General features: G+C 49.8%; 1 protein-coding gene across 2 annotated transcripts; it reads right to left on the reverse strand.

Annotated features, from left to right (window-relative positions):
* Nucleotides 1-437: 437 nt before the first annotated feature.
* GSDMA (gasdermin A) lies at nucleotides 438-16,555 on the reverse strand. 2 transcript variants are annotated; one of them, XM_004041758.5, is made up of 12 exons: nucleotides 16,461-16,555; nucleotides 13,578-13,796; nucleotides 13,042-13,219; nucleotides 8,879-9,044; nucleotides 7,921-8,017; nucleotides 7,365-7,412; nucleotides 6,927-6,953; nucleotides 5,700-5,720; nucleotides 5,100-5,254; nucleotides 4,513-4,627; nucleotides 3,525-3,598; nucleotides 439-2,708 (listed from the first exon to the last, which is right to left on the reverse strand). In XM_004041758.5, exons 2-12 carry the CDS (start codon nucleotides 13,789-13,791, stop codon nucleotides 2,466-2,468), a joined length of 1,338 nt encoding a protein of 445 aa, XP_004041806.2. In that variant the 5' UTR covers nucleotides 13,792-13,796; nucleotides 16,461-16,555; the 3' UTR covers nucleotides 439-2,465. The 2 variants fall into 2 exon arrangements, with proteins under 2 accessions (XP_055244222.2, XP_004041806.2); XM_055388247.2 differs by lacking the exon at nucleotides 6,927-6,953 and having other exon boundaries at nucleotides 438-2,708.
* Between the last annotated feature and the right edge of the window lie 827 nt (nucleotides 16,556-17,382).

A 17,382-nucleotide genomic window follows, 5' to 3' on the forward strand; every position in this document is an offset into this window, starting at 1 on the left:
GCTCTAGTTTTAGGGAACATGCCTTGACCAGTTCCTCCTCAACTGTCCTCTCACCTTCCAGGGCTGGGGGGTGGATAACAGGACTTTTGAATGATCATTGGAATAAACTCATTAGAACCTCTTCATAACACCGTATCTGCAACTGAAGGTGGGCGAGAATGGTAAGGAAGAAAACAGATGAGTTATGTTCATCCTTAACAATCAAAGGAGTTACTCTTCTAGATAGTTAGGGTGTTAGCTCATCTCTCTATTAAGTTTACATCACAAGGAGAAAACAACCAAGTCAGCAGATAACAACCCAGTATATCCATGAGCAATAGAGTGAGGCTTTGGAAGGTGCTCAGGATCAGGGAGGCTGGCGGCATAACACAAAGCTTCTGGCAGTTGGTCATGAATTCTTGGTGGATGAGGGAACCAGGCTGGGCAGGGGGCGACTAAGACACTGCGGGAGAGTCTGACTCCAGGGACCAAAATCCTTAGAGAAATTCTTCCACTCATAAAACTTTTTTTTTTTTTAAACGGAATCTCATTCTGTTGGCCAGGCTAGGGAGTACAGTGTCGTGATCTTGGCTCACTGCAACCTCCCCCTCTGGGGTTCAAGCGATTCTCCTGCCTCCTTCTCCTGAGTAGCTGGGACTACAGGTGCGAGCCACCACGTCCAGCTAATTTTTAATTTTTTTTTTTAATTTTTAGTAGAGACAGGGCTTCACTATGTTGGTTAGGCTGTTCTTGAACTCCTGACCTCAGATGATCCTCCTGCCTCGGCCTTGCAAAGTGCTGGGATTACAGGCATGCGCTGCACTCACAGAACTACTTTTTTAAAAATTATTTTTATTTTTTGAGACAGGATCTCGCTCCATCACCCAAGCTGGAGTGCAGTGGTGCTATCTTGGCTAACTGCAGCCTCAGCCTCCCAGGCTCAAGTGATCCTCCAACCTCAGTCTCCCGAGTAGCTGGGACCACAGACACATGCCACTATGCCTGGCTAATTTTTGGTATATCTTGTAGAGATGGGGTTTCGCCATGTTGCCCAGGCTGGTCTTGAACTCCTGGATTCAAGCGATCTGCCCACATTAGCCTCCCAAAGTGCTGGGATTACAGGCGTGAGCTACGGTGTCCGGTCCTGATACTGCTTTAAAAGAGGTTGGTGAAAGATGTTCAAACCCAGCTTTTAGGCAGAGGAGGATGATATAAACCCAGCGGTTTGATGAGATTGTAATATCCATATTAGTAGTAGGTCCATATGCCAAGCCTACCCACACTACTTCCTCCTACAAGAACCCTAAATTTCAGGGCAGAACAGAGAAAGGTGAAATAATATCACAATTTAGTTTTTAAAGTTTTGGGTTAGTCTTATTCTTGGGTCCCCCTTTTTTTTAAAGGCCCATCTGCATTTTCTGTTCAATAAATTTGAAATCTGTCTTATTTTTGTTTCGGGATTCTACTATATATCTCTCGGTCTTTCCCTCAACCCAGAGCTAGGGGACCCCCAAATGCTCTTCTTTGAAGACAAACTGCTTTGATATCTTCTCACTTGAGACTCAAGATTCCATTAAAGAAAACTAATTCAACAGAAAAAAAAATCTGGATTCCACATTCTATACCCTCTGAGCATTTTCCAGTTTGCCTGAGGACAGTACAGCATCATATTCATGTACATATGATTTATATGCAGTATGATAACAATTTCTTTTTCTGGCACAAATTAAGAATTTCTGTATGATAAATTCTTTAAAGAAAAACACCAAAAGACATATCATTCCTAAGATTGACATAATATTTTCCATTAATTCCAGTAAAGCTTGTTTTTTGGGGTAGTATAAGTAGGAGGGATTAGGATAGGAAATTAATTAATCTTTTTTTTTTCTCAGTTTTGCTGAAACGGCTCATAGTTTTAAAAGTCTGAGTGCTTCTACTCCTAGAATATTTAAGCATAGGCCGGGCACGGTGGCTCATGCCTGTAATCCCAGCACTTTGGGAGGCCGAGGCGGGCAGATCACTTGAGGCCAGGAGTTCGAGACCAACCTGCGCAACATGATGAAACCTTGTCTCTACTAAAAATACAAAAATTAGCTGGGTGTCGTGGCGCGTGCCTGTAATTCCAGCTGCTCGAGAGGCTGAGGCAGGAGAATTGCTTGAACCCGGGAGGCGGAGGTCGCAGTGAGCCAAGATCACACCACTGCACTCCAGCCTGGGTGACAGAGCGAGCCTCCATTTCAAAAAAAAGGAAAAAAAAGAAAAGTAAAGAAAATTTAAGCATCAGCAGATGGGCTTAGTGGGTTGTGGAGCTGGAGGCATAGGGGGTGATATATGGTTGGGCAGGTGGAAGTTGGTTATCATGGGTGACCAACTGAGATTTCAGATGTCTTCAGCCGATGGCTCTGAAATGCCCTTAGGTGGTAAGGACACAGCACCACGAGGTTGGGAAAGCATTAGGGAGTCATGAAGCAGACGTAAAAGGCAAATTAGGAGGCCTTGGTCAGCTGCTGAAGGAGAGAGAGGCCCGCATAAAGAGCACAGAGGCGAGGGAGGGTGTCTGGGTCCCACATATATTGGGGGCCCGATCTCTGCACTTCCAGGCCGCTTAGCCCAACTAGAGCCTCCGTGAGGGTCAGCTCCTCGTCCCCAAGGGAGGAGAGCAGCTCAGGTTGCAGGGGGAAAACACCCTCTTTATCCAGCAGGAAGTTCTGTTCCATCGTGCTCTCCACCTGGAGGGAATCAAAACAGCATGAAAAGAAAGAACTGGAAACCTCTCTCCTCTCCTAACTCACAAAAATCACAAGAAGGTTACATTCCCCTTATTAGAATTCCTTACTTTACCTTACATTATAACCCCATCTGGGTCTTTGAACAGCCCTATACAGTGGGCAGCACATTGATTTTTAGCCCCATTTTACAGAGGAATAAATTGAGACAGACTCAGACACATTAAAAAATTTGCTCACAGCCCAGGTGAGGTGGCTCACACCTGTAATCCCAGCACTTTGGGAGGCTGAGGTGGGCAGATCACCTGAGGTCGGGAGTTTGAGACCAGCCTGGCCAACATGGTGAAACCCTGTCTCTACTAAAAATACAAAATTAGCAGGGTGTGGTGGTGGGCGCCTGTAATCCCAGCTACTCGGGAGGCTGAGGCAGGAGAATCGCTTGAACCTGGGAGGCGGAGGTTGTGGTGAGCCAAGATCGCACCATTGCACTCCAGCCTGGGCAAAAAGAGTGAAACTCCATCTCAAAAAAAAAAAAAAAATTTTGCTTACAATATTTGGCTAGGAATAAGCAAGGCCAGAGTTTCTGTCTCTTCTCCCAAGATCAGGCTAATAAACCCAGATTATTGCCCAGAAATTCAGTCTTCCACCTCTTGTGAAATAACAAAAAAGGAGAAATAGAGAGAGAAAGGGGGAGTGGGCATAAGCCCCTGGGATAAGACGGGGATCCTCCAGAATGGCTCCATCCTTAGGCGAAATCTGCATCTCCACTGGCTGCAGCTACTCCCAGACTCTCCCCAGCATCTGCTGTTTTTCCCTCACCAGCTTTAGCTGCACGGGTAGGATCTTTTTCTCCATGGATTTCACCAGCAGCTTCTGTTGGGCTTCACTTAGCTCTGGAGAAAAAAAGCAGAGAAAGATGTGTGTTGCTGGTGCAGAGGGGACTACAGCCTCCAAATAGCGCACTTCCAGAATTTCAGCCTTCATTCATTGGATGTAATTACAACGCAGGTGTTAAGGGAGCCATAGCTGAGGGGTCCACTTTGGTCTTGGAGTTGGAGGGCAGGCTTCTTAAGGGAACAAACGTTTCGGCTTACACCTGAAGGACCACAGAGTTTTTCTAAGTGGAAAACTAGAAAATGTGGAGGGAAGAAGAGCTTTCAGGGGCAAGATAAGAAAATGTTACTCCCTGAAGTTAAAGCTAACAGGTATCAGGATAGAAGTGATGAGCTTAGCTATATGCAAAAATTTTAAATATGTTGCCGATAAAACTAGGGTTATTCAACCTCTATTAGCAAGACTAGGCTGTCTTCTCAGACCACCCAATGTGACCAAGCAAATCCTTAGGAATGAAACCAATTTTTTTTTTTTTTTTTTTGATGGAGTCTTTCTCTGTTGCCCAGGCTGGAGTACAATGGAGTGATCTCGGCTCACTGCACCCTCCCCCTCCCGGGTTCAAGCAATTCTCCTGTCTTAGCCTCCCAAGTAGTTGGGATTACAGGCACCTGCCACCACACCTGGCTAATTTTTGTATTTTTGGAAGAGGCGGGGTTTCACCATGTTGGCCAGGCTGGTCTCGAACTCTTGACCGCAGGTGATCCATCCACCTTGGTCTCCCAAAGTGCTGGGATTACAGGCATGAGCCACTGCAGCCAGCCATGAAACCAGTTTATAAAAATGTAGATATAAACTACTTAACTGTGGTATAATTTGTCATTCATTCATTTATTCATCCATTTGGGAATTGATTCAAGCGATTCATTCCTATTACTGAAAAGGTCTATAAATGAAGACCTGATTCCCCACTTACCTGTTAGGGCTCCAACGAAATAGAGGATGGCGCCCACGGCCTCCTTTGATAGCAGGACATCTTTTGGGAGTGCCTCCAGGGTCACTTCATGTCCCTTGTCTAGAGCCCCTTCAAGCTGTGGGGGAAGGTGGGCGACTATTGAAGATAACATAGGCAAGGGCCCAACCCAGGGCCCAGCGCATTATAACCCCTTGACATGCGGGAACTCTCTCCATTTCCTGATTTCTTTTTTGAGGCCTCATGTCCTGAAGAGTACTGGACTCCTGGGTTCCTTGTTTCCTGAGTTTTGGACTCTGGAAAGAGAAGGTTCCAGCCCCTCCAGCAGACGGCCCTTCTGGCCATCAGAGGGAGCATGTGCCTTGGGGGAACCCACTGTTTGCCCTTTTCCAGGGGACAAAGGGAGGAGCAGCAGCCTGGCAGCCTTGGGGCACGTGGCCAGCCTTGGGGAAGGTATCTAAGGTGGACTCCCCTGGCCACCCACCTCCTGCCCCTGTCAGATCTCCCCACTTGCTGCAATACCCGCCCCCACCAAATCTTCACCAAAACATGCCTTCTCCCACCCTTCCCCACTTCCACTAGGTCCTCACTGCGAGCTCAAGGTCTTGTAGCTCCTTTTTCTTCCCTAGAAGTTTGCTGAGGGAGCTGAGCAGGGAGCTTTGCCCTACTCGGCTCAGCTTCTCCACTTGTTGGGTCTCTCTCTGAACTTCTTCTTTTAGTGTCCTGAAGCCTTCGTGTACGTCCCCTATGGGGACAATAATGGGACACACAGCCCTCCATCGGGCACCTTCCCCTCCAGTCAGCATTCCCCCTGCAGGGCTCCTACACTCAGCCCCCTTTAGGTACCCATGCTCTACCCCCCAGTTTGAGCCTGGCCCCATTTTTCTTTACCAAGGAATGCGGTGACAGAACTATCCACCAACCCTAACCTGAGGGTTGGGGCGAGAAGGTGGGCCAGGATGCATGTATCATCTAACCCAACAGTTAATCTTCCTGAGATCCCAGGCCTTATCCCATATCAGTACACACTTGACTTTTCTTTGAGACTCCAGCAAAAAGTGGAGAAAGAGGGTCTGTTTTCCCTTCCCATGAGTTAGCTGACAAAGAAGAATGACTTCGCCTTCTCCTCTCTCTACCCCTAATGCTACCTCCATGCCAAAGTCTTGGGGGAAACTCACAAAGTTCCTTACCAACATCAGATGCCTGGATAACTGAGAAAAAAAAGGAAAAAAAAAAAAGATAAGAATGCAATCCTTCAGAATGGCAGCCATACCCAGGGGATGAGACACTAAGGAAGATGAGGAAATACATCCTGCCTGTCTCCTGGGAGAGCCCAGCTACCTTGTTCCTGGCATTACTGTGACTCAGTGGCTCTGGCCCCAGTTGCTGGGTGGCCGAGTTGCAGATGTGTGTGTAGCAGGTTATAGCTACTAAGACTTTTAATTTTTTTTTTTTTCTAGGCCAGGTGCAGTGGCTCACACCTGTGATCCCAGCACTTTGGGAGGCCAAGGTGGGAGGATCACCTGAGGTCAGGAGTTTGAGACCAGCCTGGCCAACATGGTGAAACCCCATCTATACTAAAAATTCGCCGAGTGTGGTGGCCCACGCCTGTTATCCTAGCTACTCAGGAGGCTGACGCACAAGAATTGCTTGAACCCGGGAGGCAGAGTTTGCAGTGAGCTGAGATCTCACCATTGCACTCCAGTCTGGGCAACAGAATGAGACTCTGTCTCAAGAAAAAAAAAAAAAGGCCAGGCGCCGTGGCTCACGCCTGTAATCCCAATACTTTGGGAGGCTGAGGTGGGTGGATCACCTGAGGTCAGGAGTTCAAGACCTGCCTGACCAACATGGTGAAACCCCATCTCTACTAAAAATACAAAAACTTAGCAGGGCATGGTGGCGGGTGCCTGTAATCCCAGCTACTCCAGAGGCTGAGGCAGGAGAATCACTTGAACTGGGGAGGTGGAGGTTGCAGTGGACTGAGATTGCGCCACTACACTCCAGCCTGGGCAACAAGAGTGAAACTCCATCTCAAAAAAAAATTTTTTTTTAAAAATAGAGACATTGTCTCACTATGTTGCCCAGGCTGGTCTTGAACTCCTGAGCTCAAGGGATCCTCCTGCCTCAGCCTCCCAAAGTGCTGGGATTATAGGCGTGAATCACTGTGCCTGGCTGCTACTAAGGCTGTTGAGGACAAAGGTCTCAGGCGTCAGACCACCTGGGCATCTTGTCCAAAGACTCCCCCTTTCCACTGCTTTTTCCCAAGCTATTGGAATTTCTGCCATGTTTCGGGGACAATTATTTGCTGAGATTCGCTCTGCTATTTCCCTGTCAGGCCTGTCAGAAGGAAAGAAAAAGACTGGAGTTTTAAAATTCTGAGTCAAGAAAGTTTTAGTGGAATGAAAGGAAACACTTACGGATGACCTTCTCCTCTCCTGACTTTTCTGAAGACAGAAAAAATGCACATCTGTCAGCACAAAACCCATTTTTGCCTTTTCATCTAAAACAGTCTTCAAGGCAGTTTCATCAGTGATCATTATAAAAACACAGGGAGATTATGCTAGCTCATCCACCCCCATGATTCGGGAACACACTCTGTCTCCAAGTCTTACTGCTGCTTCTGACTGTGCCTTCCAGTCTCTGTCTGTCAATTTCTATATCTCTCTGGGACAGTATTTATATGCCTCTATCTGTCTTTCCTAAAGTTGAGGCTAGGTATTCTTAGGGACTTGGGAAACAAAAGCAGAGGCCCCTTGGGGGATTATAGTATAAGCTAGGAGAGGGTGGAGGATTTTGGCAGATAATGTCAGGGATAGGGCGGAAGATGTGGGAAGCCCGTAAGCAATTTCACTTACCTCCAGGAGGGAAGGTTTGCATGTTATCATTGCAGATATGTGGAATATCTGTGAAGGGCAAGGGAGGGAGGGCAGGAGGACACTTAGCAGCTGCCCCACATTCCCTTCTTCAGTCTCAAGCCAAAGGGCTCTGCTAAGGGCTAGGACCTTGCACCCCAAATGCTTCATTTAATTCCCGGCTTCAACCTCCATTGCTGGAAGCAATCTTTTCTTCCTTGATAAATTCTCCACTATGAGAACACTACTTTCTACCTTCCATTCCAGTCTCTGTCTGTTTCCTCCTTTGGCCACAGACTTCTTGAGAGCAGAGGCAGTGCATGTTTGTCTTTGTACCCCCTCCCCCAATGACCACAGTGCCCAGCACCCAGAAGATGCTGAGAATCCAGGAGCCTCTTCACCCTTCTCTCCAGAGCAGGCTCCATGGCTGCAGTCGGATCACAGTACAATACACCCCCCTACTCATTCTCTGACATTTCCGCAAGAGGGGACCAGGGTGCCTCAGTATTGGTGCAGGTAATTCTCATCTTGTGGGGAGAACATGTGGGTCTCTGCTCACCCCACTCATCTTTGCCTTTGACCATCAGCTGTCTCACTCGAAAGGCCAGGACGCAGCCCTTGGGGATGGTTACAGCCTCCTTGTGATTTATGGATCCCTAGAATTAGACAATGAGAATTTGCGAATCTCTGGACATCTTAAGTATGAGATATTGGGAGCGTGAGTTGGGGGAGGTGCAGGGTCAGGGCTGAGAGCCTTCAGGGAGATAAGAAGCTGGAAGCCTTCCGTGGTGTCCCTGGTCTGGACTCTGAGGAAGGACTTCAAAGTCCTTGTGCTCATTTCTGCTGATTTTCCCTCCAGTGACCTGTATCTGTCTTCCTGGTTCAGATGCATGAAAGGAACTGGGCAGACCTGCTCCATCTCCTGCCTGTACATCACCCTAGAGCTTCCATCCAAGCCCTGGCTCCTTCTTCCTCTTCACCATCTGTCCCATGCTTACCTCTTTCAGGATGCCTTCCATGACTAACCCCTACTCCCGGCTCCAAATCCCAAATCATCCCTTGAATATTTAGATGCAATAGATAGAGGTATGGAGACCATTCCTTATTTCCATTGGCTTTTCCAAGCCTGTGTTCTCTGGGCTTTAGCCTCTGTGTCTCCTCTATGAACCTGATGACTTTCTGAGAGTAAAGATATCTCCTCTTTGGATTGGGAGCACCACGAGGGAAAACCCAGGAATGTGACTTTCCCCTTCCCCAGTAGTTCCCTGTGGCATCTGGCGCAGGGATCTGCCCTCACTGGGTGCCACTGACCAGGGAGGCGGCATGTGTCTGGGATTTGGATCTTTAAGAGCCGGGGGAAGGAGTGGCCCGAAGGAGTGGCCCTTTTCAGCATCCTCGGTGGGTGCTGATCAGGCAAAGCTAATGAAGTCTCCAAGGAGGGGCTGAATGTAAATGTGTATGTGTGAGTGTGAGTGTGAGTGTGGGTGTGAGAGTGTGTGTGTGTGTTTGAATCAAACCTGTAGCCCCAATGGGGCGAAGAAGGGGAGGGAGAAGCAGGCCTCTGCCTTGCCGGCTCGCTCCAGTGTGACCTCCTGCACCGTCTCCACCACCTCCATCACCACATACAGGTTCTCCCCTTGATCTTGCATCTCCTTCAGGAATGGGTGGTCTGCTGCCAGCTTCCTGTGGCAGGAGAAACATAAGTGAACCATTCAGAGCTCCTTCCTGCCTGTACCACACCCTCCTCTTTCCTTCTGTCATTCCCAGGAGCTAGACATTGTGGTGGCAGGGAAGGAGTGAGGACTCTGGACTAGGGCTGAGGTTGAAACCCAGATCTCACACTTACTGGCGGGGCAGCTTCTCTGAGTCTTAACTGCCTCATCTATGAAATGAGTATAATGATGCTGACCTCCTGGGTTGCTCAGAGATAAACTCGGTAATTGTCTGGGCCAGCACCTGGCCGGGAACAGGGCCTCTTGGGTGCTTCTTACCCCCTTTTCCTCCAGTTCAGGGGTAGATGCGCCCCCCCCCCCCATTTCCTCCTCATTCATCTCTCTGGGATCCTTTCTCTCCACATCTTATGCGCTCTCTTGCTGTTAACACCAGTTCCTCCTCTCCACTTGCTCCTTCTGTCTGCTTCCATATATAAACGTGTCCCTAATCCTTAACAAATTTGTTTGCTTTGATCATGCCACTCCCTCAAATTACTACCCTATTTTTTTCCTTCATTTCATTGACAAATATATCAAAAAAATTCTTTTTTTTTTTTGAGACGGAGTCTCACTCACTCTGTCACCCAGGCTGGAGTGCAGTGGCGCGATCTTGGCTCACTACAACCTCTGCCTCCCGGGTTCAAGCGATTCTTCTCCCTCAGCCTCCCGAATAGCTGGGATTACAGATGTGAGCCACCATGCCGGTCCACCTAAATTCTTTATAATTTGCCTTGTATTTCCACTACTCAGCTGAAATTACAATGATCTCTTACCTATCAGTCTCAATGACCTTGCCTAACTCTGTGCAATACTCGATCCTGCTGTGGAAACCCTCCGTGCAACACTGGCTTCTCTTGGCTTCCAGTCACACTGTACCACCCTGGCTCAACTCCAGTACTTCTAGTTTCTAAATCTTATCCATTCTTTCTGCACTTCATTTTCCAGTTTCTTTGGTTCGCTAAAATTTTATGTTCTGTAAGATTCTGTTCTCAGTCCTGTTTTCTCAACTCCCTCCAAAAGCTCCCCACACCCAACTCACTCCTACAGTTTTTTCTTTTTTTTTTTTTAAGGTCCCACTCTGTTGCCCAGGCTGAAGTGCAGTGGCTCGATCATAACTCACTGCAGACTAGAGCTCTTGGGCTTAAGTGATCCCCTTGCCTCAACCTCCTGAGTAGCTGGGACTCTAGGTGCACCACCATGCCCGGCTAATATTGCATTTTTTGTAGAGATGGGGGTTTCACTCTCTTGCCCAGGCTGGTTTGAACTCCTGGGACAAGCAATCCTGCCTTGGCTTCCCAAAGTGCTGGGCTTACGGGAGTGAGACTCCTCCCCTGGCTCCTACAGTTTTAATCTTTATAGTGCTGATTACCTTGTGTGTATCTTCACTTTGACCTCTCTCCTGAGCTCCAGGCCCTTATTTCCAATCACCTGTTCAACATTCTCAGCTGATGTCTCAGCAGAACCAGAAACTCAAAACATCCAAAAGGAACTCACAATCTCCAAATCTACCTCTAACCTATGTCTCCCTGTTTGTCACCTGTAATGGTACCTTTAATGTCCTATAATGTCACAACCTGGGTAAAATCTCACAGTCACCTTTGACAAAACCCTTTCCCTCATCCTGCAATCAGCTACCAAGCCCAGGCCATTCTATCACCGTTGGCAATGGGCATTGCATCCATTCCTCCCTCTTCACTCCTCTTGCCCTTCCCCAGCTCGGGTCCTCAGTTTTCATTGCTCATGGGATAGAAGAACAGTATCTTGGCTGGGGGTGGTGGCTCACGCCTGTAATCCCAGCACTTTGGGAGGCCGAGGTAGGCAGGTCACCTGCGGTCAGGAGTTCGAGACCAGCCTGGCCAACATGGTAAAACCCTATCTCTTCCAAAAATACGAAAATTAGCTGGATGTGGTGGCGTGCGCCTGCAATCCCAGCTACTCAGGAGGCTGAGGCAGGAGGACTGCTTGAACCTGGGAGGCGGAGGTTGCAGTGACCTGGTATCGTGTCACTGCACTCCAGCCTGTGCAACAGAGAGAGACTCCGTCTCAAAAAAAAAAAAAAAAAAAAGACCAGGCACAGTGGCTCATGCCTGTAATCCCAGCACTTTTGGGGGCTGAGGCAGGCGGATCACCTGAGGTCAGGAGTTCAAGACCAGCCTGACTAACATGGTGAAACCCCATCTCTACTAAAAATACAAAAATTAGCCGGGTATGGTGTCTCACGAGCCACCTTACCTCCTTCTTTCAACCACTACTTAACTGGGATTACTTCCCTGTAATCCCAGAACTTTGGGAGGCCGAGGAGGACAGATCACAAAGTCAGGAGTTCGAGATCAGCCTAGCCAATATGGTGAAACCCCGTCTCCACTAAAAATATAAAAAATTAGCTGGGCGTGGTGACAGACACCTGTAGTCCCAGCTAATTGGGAGGCTGAGGCTGGATAATTGCTTGAACCCGGGAGGCGGAGTTTGCAGTGAGCTAAGATCATGCCACTGCACTCCAGCCTGGGCGACAGAGTGAGACTCCATCTCAAAATAAATAAATAAATAAAATAAAATAATAAAAAATTATCCGGGCGTAGTGGCGGGCACCTGTAATCCCAGCTACTTGTGAGGCTGAGGCAGGAGAATTGCTTGAACCTGGGAGGCGGAGGTTGCGGTGAGCCGAGATTGCACCACAGCACTCTAGCCTGGGCAACAAGAGCGAAAAACTGTTTCAAACAAAAAAAAAGAAGAAAAGTGTCTTGCCTTGTCTGACTGCTTCAAACCCCTGTTCCTCTTCCCCTATCTGACACACTTCCTCCATCTGGCTGGATTAGTCATGGGGCACATCAGAACATTTTCAGGATCTTCCTGGTGCCTACAATTCAGTCTCCTGGAGCTGCCACTTGCCTCTTCCATGGTTTGGGTTCACCTGCATTTCCTGCTCGTTCTACTCACACCTCTTCCGCCCCTGCCATGCTGGCTGTTCCTGGCCCTTGGTGGTTTTGAGATTGCTCACCTGTGTGCCTTCATAATACCCTTCTCCCAGCCCTGCATGCCCAATTTCTGCTCATCTTTCAAGGCCCAAAACAGAGGCTTCCATGTCTGTGAGATCTTCCCTTATTTCCCCAGCCAGAAATCCCTTTGACCTGCCACAAGACTCAGTCAAACCATCCCTACAGCACTTAGCACTTCTTGGCTTTGATTATAATTACTGTTGCACAGGTTTTGAAAATTTTCACCTTCCTAGACTGCAAGGTTCTTGGACAAAGATGTTCTAGGCGCACCCCAGCCCGTAGTAGAGTGCTTTACTATATACATGCTTGCTGGATGACTACCTCGGCCTTTCCTTCTGGCCTTCACAGTCCTTACCTCCTTCTTTCAACCACTACTTAACTACTTAAAAGTCAGTTCCCGTGTGAAGCCAAACATCCGTGGTGCCCAGCATCGATGTGGCACCTGCCACACCCTTTGTGCTGTGGGGCAGCATTCCCGAGGGCGTGCTTAGTGTGTATTGGGGTCAGGCAGGAGGCTTCATTTATGGGAGCAGAACACAGTGCTCAGGTCTCAGCTGGGGGCAGTTAAGACCCATCCCTCCTTTTTCTAGTGTATTGCATAGTCTTGGAGTTAGAAGGAGCCTTAGAGATGATCATCCAATCCTGTCATTTTGCAGAAAAGAAAACTGAGGTCCCAAGAGAAGTGACTTTTCCAAGATCACACAGCAAGCTAGTGTGGACATCGTCTTCCCTGTGCATGCGTGACAGTGGGGAGGTGGTCCTGGAGGCGGTGGCAGCACCGGGAGGTGTGACTAGGAAATGGCCTGGATGCAGCCATGGGCCAGAAGGGTTGCCTCCAAGAGCTCCCCTGTCATGACCACATTGGCAAAGGTCAGTGCAAGGGTCCTACCTTTCAACTCAAGGCCCCAAGCACCCTTTCCATGCACTGCCCCACCCACATTCCGGGAGACCTTCAGTCCCACCCACTCTCACCTCTCCCGCAAGGTCTCCAGGGCCTTGGGAGCCACACTGAGTGTCTGGACCTCCAGAGTGCTGTTCTGCGAGAGCCCTGCTGTTCCCTTCACCTTCACCGTCTTCGGTACATCCACATCTCCCTCCACTCGGGTGTCCAGCATATTCTTAAAGCCAAAATTCCCAGTGTCTGTTGGGTCTGCAGGAGGGAAAAGACAAAAGGGGCTGGGCTGGCTGGGTGCAGTAACTCATGCCTGTAATCCCAGCATTTTGGGAGGCCAAGGTGGAAGGATTGCTTGAGCGCAGGAGTTTGAAACCAGCCTGGGCAACAAAGGAAGAACCCATCTCTACAAAAACAAACAAGTAAATAAATAAAAGAAGCTGAGCTGAGAGGTATCCCCCCGACCACCAGCCTCCTCAGCTCCTGATGATGACTTTGGGCTAGATGACATCTAATCACCTCTGGCCAGAGGGAGCTTTGAGGTCCTCCTTGCAGGCCAGGTGCCCAGCCCCCATCCCTCAGTATCCCTCAGTTCCCAGCCCCGCTTGAGGCTGACCTGAAGGTGAGCTGCCGGGCTCAAGCACATCCAGCAGTGTGTAGTCGGTGCGGACGTACCGGGCCCCCCAGAAGAGCGTGCTCTTCCTCTTCCTCAGCAGCAGGCAGAAGGGATGGAAGCGCTTGAAGTCGATGAGGCTGTCAAGTGGTGTCAGGTCCCCTCGAGGGTTTAGCTGTCTGGCCAGGGCCCGGGTGACATTTTCAAACATGGTCATTGTCTCTGTGGAGGTGGGGAGACAGGAGAGTGTTAAGGTGGCTGCCAAGGCTGCCAAGGAGCCCGGGATATGGGCTGGGCCCCTGCAGAGAGAGTTTACCCGGCTCTGGGGCAGGGAGAACTCTTAGAGATGCCTGGATTGTCTCATGTCACAGCTGGAAAGAATCGAGGGAGTCTGCATTTTATGATGAGGAACCTAGGGCTGGAGAGTTGAAAGAGTTGCCCCAAAGTCCCATAGATGGCCAGCAAAGCCACACCTCCCTTTTCTTTGTCAAGGGCATTTTTCTCACTCCACACTCATTTTCTTCACTGCCACAGAGCCCAGCTGGAGCACTTCTTTTCTTTCTTTTCTTTCTTTCTTTCTTTCTTTCTTTCTTTCTTTCTTTCTTTCTTTCTTTCTTTCTTTCTTTCTTTCTTTTTCTTTCTTTCTTTCCTTTCTTCCTTCCTTCCTTCCTTTCTTTCTTTCTTTCCTTCCTTCTTTCTTTCTTTCTTCCCTCCCTCCCTCCCTCCCTTCCTTCCTTCCTTCCTTCTTTCTTTCTTTCCTCTTTCTTTCTTCCCCCGCTCCCTTCCTTCCTTCCTTCCCTTCCTTCCCTCCACCTCGCCTTGCCTTGCTTTGCTTTCTTCTCTTTTCTTCCGAGACAAGGTCTTACTCTGTTGCCCAGGCTGGAGTGCAGTGGCGTGATCACAGCTCACTGCAGCCTTGACCGCCAAGGCTTGATTGATCCTCCCACTTCAGCCTCCTGAGTAGCTGGGACTGCAGTCATGCACTTGGCTAATTTTTAAATTTTTTTTGTAGAGACGGAGTCTCACTATGTTTCCCAGGCTGGTCTCAAACTCCTGGCTCAAGTGATCCTCCCATCTCAGCCTCCTGAAGTGCTGGGATTACAGATGTGAGCCACTGTGCCTGGTCTAGAGCATTTATTTAGCAATGGAAGTAAAGCTTTCTCTCACACCAGAGACTAGCAATAGCCAGAGTCGGAGGACACCAGGGGAGGGAAGGAGATGCTGCTGGCAACAAGAGCCTGGGTGGCCAAGCTGTTCACCTGCCCCAGTTGCCCTTTCCGTGTGTGGGTTACACTTCCCTGCACCCTGTCCTTCCCTCATGCGTGCCACAGGTATGAGTAGACCCACTCCCCTCTCACAGCCCCTGGGGGATGCCTGGATCCAGACTTTTTTTTTTCTTTTTGAGATGGAGTCTTCCTCTGTTGCCCAGGGTGGCGTGCAGTGGTGCCATCTTGGCTCCCTGCAGTCTCCACCTCTCAGATTCAAGCGATTCTCCTGCCTCAGCCTCCCGAGTAGCTGGGACTGCAGGTGTGTGCCACCACGCCTGGCTAATTTTTGTATTTTTAATGGAGACAGGGTTTCACCATGTTGGTCATGCTGGTCTCGAACTCCTGACCTCAGATGATCCGCCCTCCTTGACCTCCCAAAGTACTGTGATTACAGGTGTGAGCCTCTGTGCCCAGCCAGGATCCAGGCATTTTGATGCTCTTCACCTTTGCCCCCTCTGCTTACAATACCCGCTTCCGGATCTGAAGACTCCCTAGTCCTCCTCTAACGCTCAATTCAGGTCACCTCCTGGAACCTCTTCCCTCAGTCCTCCAGGCAGCTGGTGACTGTATCTGTGTTTCCAAAGTGCTCTTCTGAAGCACCTTCCTGTTATGATCTGTTCACCTGACCCTATCAGCTCCTCGTCTGTGACTTCCCAGAGGGCAGGAAATGGGTCTTAGTCACCTCTGCAGCAGCAAGTACCACACCTGGCACAGAGTTCGAGCTTGGCAAATGTGTGTGGAAAGAACCAATGAATGTGGCCCTGAGAGATGTGCACTAGGGTGAGAGGGCCCTGGAGAATGTGGGGCCCATGGGAACCTGAGAGGTAACATTTTTTTTTTCTTTTTGAGATGGAGTTTCATTCTTGTTGCCCAGGCTGGAGTGCAATGGCACGATCTCGGCTCACTGCAACCTCCATCTCCTGGGTTCAAGTGATTCTCCTGCCTCAGTCTCCCAGGTAGCTGGGATTACAGGCGCCTGCCACCATGCCCAGCTAATTTTTGTGTTTTTAGTAGAAACGGTGTTTCACCATGTTGGCCAGGCTGGTCTTGAACTCCTGACCTCAGGTGATCCGCCCATCTCACCCTCCCAAAGTGCTGGGATTACAGGTGTGAGCCACCGTACCTGACCTGAGGGTCAACATCTTAAGTCTCTGTCTTTGAAGTTTGAGTCCAGGTGCTCTGGCTGGGTGGCCGATCGGCACACCCCAGTTATCCCCGTGGGTGGAAGAGGCCACACCAGCTGGCGTGGAAGCATCCCACATCCACCACAGGCACTTCACAGCAGCAGGGGGGGCAGGAAGCACGGCACAGATGCGTGGGGCTGTTCTGCCAGCTTCAAGGTGCTTTTTTTTTTCTTTTACCCTCATTCCTGGGAGGGCCAGGATGGGGCAGGACAACCTCCTGGTGCCACCTGGGTGCACCTGGGAAGGGCTTGGGCAACAGCAGCCTCCTCTTCACCAGAGAGATGTCCACAGGCCTGCCTCTCCCTTCCCTCCCCAAGGCCTATTGGGATACTTATCCCATTGGACTCTAGGGGAGTTCCATTCCCTTCTTGGTCCACCCATCTTCCTGTGTCCTCAGAGCACCCCTGCCTTCCCTGCTGTCATCAAGTTCTTACCTGGGAGTGGGGCTGGGTCCTGTCCAGCAGCTGGGTCTGGGGTGAGGGCCTAGGGCTCACTGGGTCTGTAGGTTGAGAGGATGACCGTCCCTTGCCAGGACAGGCTGCTTTATGCAGGGACAGAGGCTTCCGGGGACCCCGCCTGCCCTAGTGACCCCACCCCCCTCCCACTCCACTTCCTGGAGAACAGCATCAACCTGTTCCATGTGTGCCCTGGCCTCCTGAGGGCTGAGGGGGTGGATAGGGAGCTGCCAGGCAGATGCCAGCGTGGGTGGGGGTAGCCAAGGCTGATAGAGAGGTGGCAGCTGGAGGTTGGCTTGTGGATTGAGAGGAGAGGAAGGCAGGTGCCTTTGGGAGGGGTGCAGAGGGAGGCAGTGGGAGTGTGTGTGTGTGTGTGTGTGTGTGTGTGTGTGAGTGACCAGGGATGGCATCTCTGTTCTGTCATCATCACCGTCATTGGGGAGCATCTCGGATTCATGGTGGGGGTCTGCGGGTGTCCTGGGATAGGGATTCCTGTATGTCCACACATTCCAGCAGAGAGCAGAGCATCTGCAGTGCCGCCCTCCATCCTGGGCTTGTCAGCCTGTGTGTATTGCTGCCTTACTCCATTTGTTTTAGCTACATAGACATAACTCTGATACCGCTAGAAGCAGATGTCTGAGTAGGCAGAGATGGAGTTAGACCAAATGGGTTTCTGTTGTTTAGTGTTCAGCATCTCTACTTCTCACAGAATATTGTATACACACATCAGCATATCCGTAGGCAGGGGCACAGCGATATTCATGGAAAAGCCCAGGAGGCTTGTCGTGGGCTTTCAGGTGTTGCACCAGAGGTCACTCAGGTCCTCCTCTTAGCTTAAATCTCTGCCTAGAAGGAATTTTAAAGGAATTTCAAATGTTGCCTACATGGTCACATTGCTAGA

This window comes from Gorilla gorilla, chromosome 4, assembly GCF_029281585.2.
Source record: "Gorilla gorilla gorilla isolate KB3781 chromosome 4, NHGRI_mGorGor1-v2.1_pri, whole genome shotgun sequence".
Classification (NCBI taxonomy): Eukaryota; Metazoa; Chordata; class Mammalia; order Primates; family Hominidae; genus Gorilla; species Gorilla gorilla.